The following is a 7538-nucleotide window of genomic DNA, read 5'->3' on the forward strand; positions in this document are numbered from 1 at the left end:
AGTGGGATTTATGCTAAGCCGTTGCCCATACAACAGTCGAGTGGTTGCACGATGGTGGAATTAGGCAAGATGACACATCAACTCGGTCCTTAACCATGACAAGATGGATATCTCCCGACATTGCTCAACCACTAAGGTACGAGCACAACATCCTGGTATTTCACACAAGAAACACCCATCCATCTCGTCTACCCATCCCTTTCCTTCGAACCCGGAAAACCATTTTTCCCAATTGAACACACACACACTTATTTTCCAAGTAAACCATTGTAATAATGATTGCAGTCGAGTAGCAATTTCCTAAGCATTCTAGCGGTGGTTATCGACTAAATAGAGCGAGTCATATTTAGAGACAACCATAGGATAACAAGGAATGTTCATAAGAATCAATGGGTGGCTATCCAACCATGTCTTGCAAAGAAATAATATGCATTTTATAAAATAGGCCAATAGGTTGTGTTTGAAAAACTAGGTATTAAGTATGCATCAAAGGGTGAGATTGGACTTGCCGTCTTCAAAGCCTTCCGGGAGTTCCGGCTCGTGCTGCTGGTCCTCAGGCTCGGGCTCGCGGTCAAACTCCTCCTGGGGATCCTCCTCGGGCAATCCGCGATCTACGGCACACACAAACGGACACACAAATAAATAAAAGAAAGTTGGTTTTTATCCGTTGAGCTCCGAACAGAAAACGTGAACAGAAAATAGGTAGAAAGATTATTTTTGGGAAAATTTGGATATGGATCAGCAAAAGTATTCTGGAGGAGGACGTGGTAAAATTTGGGATCATTTGGAGGAAATTTGGCGCATGAAATGACGGGGTAAACATTAATTAGGGGCTTAAAAGGAGGTTTAGGACTGATTTGCGATAAACCAGGGACCTATTTGTAAATATTTCTGGAGGTGGAGGGGCTTATCCGCGAATAGGTTTATGAGAGTGGTGGAAGGACTTGTGTGTAATTTGGGAAAAAGTGGGGGTCAGATACAAAATCCGGAGCATTCTCCTTTTCTTCTCCAGGTGCTTGGAGAGGAGAGAGGAATGGGGGTTGACCGGCGGTGGCCGGCCGACCGGGCCTCGCCGGCGGCGAGCCGAGGGTCGGGGGCGGCGGAGAAAGGGGTGGAGACCCTATTTTGCCCATTACCTTGGGGCTTGGAGAATGGGAGGGGGCGGCCGGTGGCGGTCAAAGCGGTGGCGGCGGCGGCAGTTGGCGCACGGCAGCAGGGTTGCTGGTGGCGGCGGTGTCTGGGCGCAGGGGGGGCGGTGAGTGGTGGTGTTGGTGGGGGAAAACCGGGCGATTTTTATAGGCGACGGGGAGGGCGCCGGTGGTAGGGGACCGGCAAGGGCCGGCGGCACGGCACCGGTGGCGTGCCGTGGCGGGGATGTAGGGGCTGGGAGCGGGGAGGTAGGGGCCAGCGGCGGGCGGCGTGGAGCGGGGTCGAGGCGGCCAGCGCAGGAGGGGCGGCGTGCGGGGTTGGGGCGGCCGGACGCCGGAGCGGGCGGTGCAGGCGACCGGGTGCCGGGTCGGGCGCGCGGCCCGAGAGAGGCGGCAGCGTGGTCGGACCGGGCCGGGCGGCGGGCCTGAGGCGCGTGGAGGCCGAGCGGTGTGGCGCTAGTAGAGGTGGTGCCGGGTGGAGTTAAGGAGCTGGCGCCGGTTGTGCGGGCGCCAGGAAGAAGAAAGAGGAGGAGAGAGAAGAAGGAAGGAGGAAGAAGAAAGGAGAAGGAGGAAGAAAGGAAGAAGGAAAAAGAAAAAGAAAAGGGGAGGGAAAAAGAGAAAGAAAAAGAGAGGGACCGGCGGCGTTCGCGGCACGCGGTCAGAGCACGCGCGCGGCGTATGACGACGGCACGCGGCGGAAATTATGGTCACGGGTAAAAAGATAGGGGTTGGCTTGGATGCCAGGACGGCGGAATTGCCGGGAAGGTTTTGGAATTCCGGGAGCTCAGCGGTAAAATGATTTTAAAAGCGATTTTAACGGGTGATTTTAGTTGGTGATTTTGCGGGTGTTACAGCCGCCAGCCACCCGTGCCTCACACTGCAAATTGGAGGGGACAGAGCAAGACGAGGGAAGTGGGACACCTTCGCTCGCTCAGTTCGAGCGTATACATCTACAACCTCAGTGTATTTTAGATCAATTGGTCCAAATAGATGGGACCAATGTTAGGTGGATTTTAATTATGAAATATATACAATGCTTGAGGTATAAGATGGTCTTATATAAGTGGAGAAAGAGGAAAAAGTATATTTTATTGCGTAAGGATAGCCCATAAGCATATGGGTAGCTAAAACTATGAATTGGTATACAATATTTTTAGATTGATTGTACAATTATTTATTGGCTATGGATCGTTTTTGGGTCACATTATGCTCGCCATAAGAAAAGGAATAGACTTGTCCTCTCCCGTATCATCTCTCGAACCAAAGACAGTCTTAACCACGTGAAACCATTCCTGCCTTCTTTGCAAACTCTGTAGCAACTTATTAATTACAAAAGAAAAGAAGTCCATTTTACTCCTCTCGCCTATTCACTTTGTCCGTTTAACCCTCCGAACAAAATTTAAGCTCAACTTACTCCTGTGAACTATTTCCTTTAGTCCAATCCACCCTCTAATTTGATTTTTTTATTTCTCCACGTATAAGTTGAATTTTGAGTTCAAATTTTGTGAGCAGAAATAAAACATGATGCCTTATGTAAAAAATTATACTATAAATTTTTTACGATTATTTTCATAGTTTAGGAATATTTAATACAAAATTAATTTTAAATATACAAAACCATATGAATAATAATCATGAAAAATCTCTAAAGTATTTTCTAACGTAGAGTATCAAGTATGAAAAATAAGTCAAGTGACAAAATCTAAAATTAAAACTCAACTTGTACATGAAGAAAAATTAGGGGTAGATTGGTCCAAATGAAATAGTTTGGGGGATAAAGTGAGCCTGATTTTGCTTAGGGGGTTAAACGGACAAAGTGAATAAATGAGGGGAGTAAAATAGACTTTTTCCATTACAAAATAATTACATTGATAACAAACCAAGAGACCAAAACTCAAAGCACTACAAACCACACTCCCGAATTCCTGAACGTCACGTTTTTTGTTTGCTACAGAACAATGTGTTTCGTTTTGTCCCCTGTACCCAGCACAAATAAGTAAAAAACTAAAACAAATTCATCATGAAAAATAAAAAGACTAATAAAAACAACTATTTAGCCCATCAACGCAAATGCAGCTACCGCTGTGGTGGCCGCGGTCACCCACCGGGCGAGCATGGCTTGCGCGGCGTCGCCCTTGTCGGCCGTCTCGTCACCGGAATCGTCGGACGAGTCGTCGTCTCCCCCGTCGGCCGCTTTGCTCCTTTTCTTCTTGGACAGCTCCGGCGCGGGCGCGGGCGCCTCGACGACCTTGAACAGCTCCTTGGGCTTGAGGAACTTGTTCACGGCGTAGACGGCAAGCGGCTCCATGTCGCCGACGGTGGCGGTGACGATGGACGTGACAACCCTGGTTTGCAGCGTGACGGTCTCGCCCTTGTTCTGCACGTCGTAGCTGTAGTCCTTCTTGTTCTCGCTGGCGGTGGCGAGCGTGGTGACCATGCCGTTGTTGGACTTGAGCAGCTGCAGCGAGAAGTAGTCCGGCACGCCGTGGTAGAGCAGGATGGCCGTCTTGGCCTTGGCCGTGAGGTTCTTGTAGGTGGCCGCGAACGCCGCGACGGCGGAGTCGACGGGGCAGAAGAGCGTGAGCCCGTTGTCCTTGGTTTCATTGAAGGCGCGGAACACGTCGGCGTTCGCCGAAAGGAGGGACGCGAAGGACTTGCAGTACTTCTTGGAGAGGAGCTCGACGAGGTCGACAGGCGCCGGCGGCGGCACGGGCGCCTCAGCGTCGGCGGAAGAGATGATGGAGCTCACCTCGAGCACCGCGATGTCGTAGGGGTACTCCTTGATGGACTTGACGTACCGGGTCGGCTTCGCGGTGTCATCGGCGTCGTCCGTCGTGAAGCTGACCTTGCCGTCCTTGCGGGTGATGTTCACGTACCCCGACATGCCTGACGCGGCTCCTGTGGCCTGCAGGAGCGCACCATGTCAGTAAAAGGGGAAATAAATAAAAAGGTTGAACTGCCATCATGAAACTTGAAATTAAGGATTTACTTCCGCATAATTTTGTCTTAGTCTTTTAGTTGATTTTGTTCTCAAAGTACCTGTTCATGGTGCTTGCATCAAAATCACCACCCGCGTACTACTAAAATACTGCATCGTCGGCTTCCTCATTAGTGTGGACGGTTCCTCTGTTATATATATTTTCTATGATTGTACTTCATATATGGGTTGTTCAGGATCAATCATGCATTTAGGTATAGAAAATAGAAAATGAGTTTCCTAAAGTTGACAGCAATTGGATGCATGAAATTCCAAGCCTACCAACCATCCCTGTCGGTGAACCGTGTCTGACTGGGCTCTGCACTAATCGATGACATGGCAACCAACGACATGGGGATTTTCTCACTGCATGCATGATAGAACTTGCAAAGCAAACATATATAATGGCTATTATGATAAAGGAGCTCGTTTATTGAGTTTGAAATAAAGGGCTTCATGATTATTCTTAATTCTGTTACTCCTCGATCGATTCGATTGTAATCGTAATTTACGTAGATATATATATGTAAGAAGATCTGCCAACAAGTTAATATCTGAGCAGAGACATCATTGTGCCGTTTATTTTTGCTGTGCGCGCCTACGTACCTGGTACATGGAGGACGAGGTGGTGGAGCCGCGGGCGAGCTTCTTGAGCTTCTTGTCGCCGTAGTAGTCGACGAGGACGTGCAGCGAGAGGATGTGCCGGATGGTCTGCAGCGAGTAGTGGTCCAGCGCCGACATGGCCGCGTTGTCGACGGCCAGCACGGTGATGGTCTGCCGCCGGTTGATGTCGTACGCTAGCCGCGTCCTGGACAGCATCTCGTTGAACCTCGAGTACTGCTTGTACGGCTCCAGCAGCTTGGTGATGTTGTACTTGGTCGCCGCCGCCGGCGCCGGGGCCAGCGCCATGGCCGCCACCGCCAGAACGGCGAGGGACAAGAGGATGGCCGGGCGGCTCCTCGCCATTATTGCCGACGAACCAATACGAGTGTATATGTTGGAGATGCTGGAGACTAGAGAGAGAGAGAGAGATATGAGTCGGAGGCTGGGATCGAGTGAGCGAGAGTGGGAGCGCTGTGCATATATATATGGCCGCGCGGGAAAAGGGGAAGGTTGGTGGGTCGCTGTGTAGACGCGGCCGGCGGGCGGGAAGACGTTGGAGTAATTTATCGTATGCTGCTGCCACTCCGGTGGCAGGTCGCCGTCGACGCTAGCTGTTCTTCATTTGGTCCTGTTCGTCTGTCCAAAATTTTTGGGTTTTTGATAATCTCGAGGTTTGTTGGGGAGCCAATGCCAACCGACAGTTTCGGGATGAATGGGGGGCATCAAGGTCTCCTTGAGCCGTTGAGCAGGTTTAATTTTGCCACTCTTTGGTTGCTGGTTTATTGAAGGCAAAATCCCTGAACTTTACACTAAAAGCGAAGTTCATCCTCAACTTTCAAATCGATCAATTAAGTTCCTCAACTTCCATTTTTAGATCAAACTCATCCTTGCGCTAATGTGGTTCTCTATCTTTGTACGAGACTAATGTGAAAAGTCCATTTTACCCTTAGCTCATGTAGGTCAAATATTATATAATGCTCATACTCCCCGGACACATACACACATCATAATATTTTCTTTAACTAACACAAAATATAGATTCTAAAAAAAGTATGTACTCGCACTACAAGAAATCTACCGATCTATGACGAACCAAAAATATCATAAACACGTTTTTTTATCATAAACCGTGATTTATGACACGGGAGTGACGAAAACCCTTCATCATTAGTTGAGCATCATAAACCATGACCAGTGACTTTTCTTATTTCGGTACGTCACTAACATAATGATGAATCAAAATTCGTCCCACATGTCATCATAAAATTGTTTCGGAGCCTGTGCGCCACGTTGGACAAGAATCCAACGTGGCTCCGATATGGTAGGGGTGTTATGACGATTTTGGTTCATCACAAATTGAAGTCCGGTCCATATAAGAGCCTTTATGAGCCCAATTTTGTTGGGCCATTTTTAGCCCATTTTAATTTTCCACGCTATTTTTCTGGGTCGAAACATGTTTGTTGGATGCCATATTGAGCCGTTTTTCTAGGCCCTAGCCCATTATTGCATTTCGCAGCACCATATATTCAATTTTGGCTGGTAATCACCATCACAATCGCAGACATAAAAATAACTCATTTCCAACTTCCATATTATTCACATCATAATCAATGAATAGTTCACCAGCAACAATAATGCAACATACAACAAGTTGAGCATCAACAATGCAACATACAATAAAAGTTCATCAGCAACAAACAACAAGTTCACCAGCAACATACTCAACAGGATTCACATGGCTCTGACTGGTGCTGAAGTTTATCAGGTTAGAAATCAGAGAATGCAATTGGTTTGTCGTGTTCTTCAAAGCTTCGAGCTCTTCTATCTGAGACTTTACTGTTGTTTCTTGTGTTTCAGCCCTGAATCTCAGTGCATCCATCTTTGACTCTTGTTCAGCAAACTTTTGCCAAAGTTGTGCCCCTCCTATTTCTCACTCTCAAGATTAGTGTGGATTTCTTCAACCTGTAGCGTAGTACCGATCGTAGTCCTTTTCATCGAGGGTGGAATGCCAGCAACCTCCCGAAGTGTCCTAGATTGGACAACTTCAGCCACTGCTTCAGCAATAGTCTTTGGTTGGTCGTCTCCAGGTTGGGTGATGATTTGTTCTATCCAAGACTAATAAAAGGAAGAAAATGAATTGTCTCACAAAAGTACGCACAAATGTTTCTAGTGTTGTTGTTGCAAAGAAGAATGCAAAGTAAACAAATACTTACAATGGCTGCCTGTACTAGAGCAGTGTAGCCATTTTTGCTGCAATGGAAGTTCTTGAAAAGATCAATTGGAGTTGGGTCTCTTTCAACATGCTTCTGCCTCTAATATGATGTGAAAATAGGCATAAACTGTTAGCCTCAAACAAGGAATATGAGGAGATTCATCAAATAAAGTACAGAGCAAAAACATGACTTGTTCAGTTGCTTACCACAACATGAGCCTGTGCAACGTAGCTTCTAGATCCTTTGCACTGAGGAAACCTGACCAGTCCACGATTACCGGTGTTTGTAGTACACGTCTCCTTTACGATAATGAAAACTCGTGTAAGATATATGAATAAGAGGAACATATCAGTACATACAAATGTGCTAGTGGCAAGTTGAAGTTCTATCATACCCTATGAGGTTGGCTAGACCACATCATAACCAGGTTCCACTAGTCATCATTCATAGTGGTCATAGGAGTTTTGGTTGGGACTTCATTTGCTGCAAGACCATTGAAATACTTTTTCTTGAGTCAGTACCTCCCCTGTCTCTATTGCGACTTGAGCATGTCAGTGCATGCCTCTATGATAGGTTAACTAGTGGTGTCAATGTCAA

General features: G+C 47.3%; 1 protein-coding gene across 1 annotated transcript; it reads right to left on the reverse strand.

Annotated features, from left to right (window-relative positions):
* Positions 1-2969: 2969 nt before the first annotated feature.
* Positions 2970-5199, reverse strand: LOC101779656 (fasciclin-like arabinogalactan protein 2). The gene is made up of 2 exons (XM_004956343.4): positions 4732-5199; positions 2970-4053 (listed from the first exon to the last, which is right to left on the reverse strand). The coding sequence occupies exons 1-2, from the start codon at positions 5089-5091 to the stop codon at positions 3202-3204; spliced, it is 1212 nt and encodes a 403-aa protein (XP_004956400.1). The 5' UTR covers positions 5092-5199; the 3' UTR covers positions 2970-3201.
* Positions 5200-7538: the final 2339 nt, after the last annotated feature.

The sequence above is a fragment of the Setaria italica genome, chromosome II, assembly GCF_000263155.2.
Source record: "Setaria italica strain Yugu1 chromosome II, Setaria_italica_v2.0, whole genome shotgun sequence".
Classification (NCBI taxonomy): Eukaryota; Viridiplantae; Streptophyta; class Magnoliopsida; order Poales; family Poaceae; genus Setaria; species Setaria italica.

Coding starts and splice junctions, on each gene's coding strand:
- LOC101779656 (XM_004956343.4), bottom strand. CDS start 5,091: ATGGCGAGGAGCCGCCCGGCCATCCTCTTGTCCCTCGCCGTTCTGGCG. Junction 4,054..4,731: donor CCTCGTCCTCCATGTACCAG/GTACGTAGGCGC, acceptor GCGCTCCTGCAG/GCCACAGGAGCCGCGTCAGG.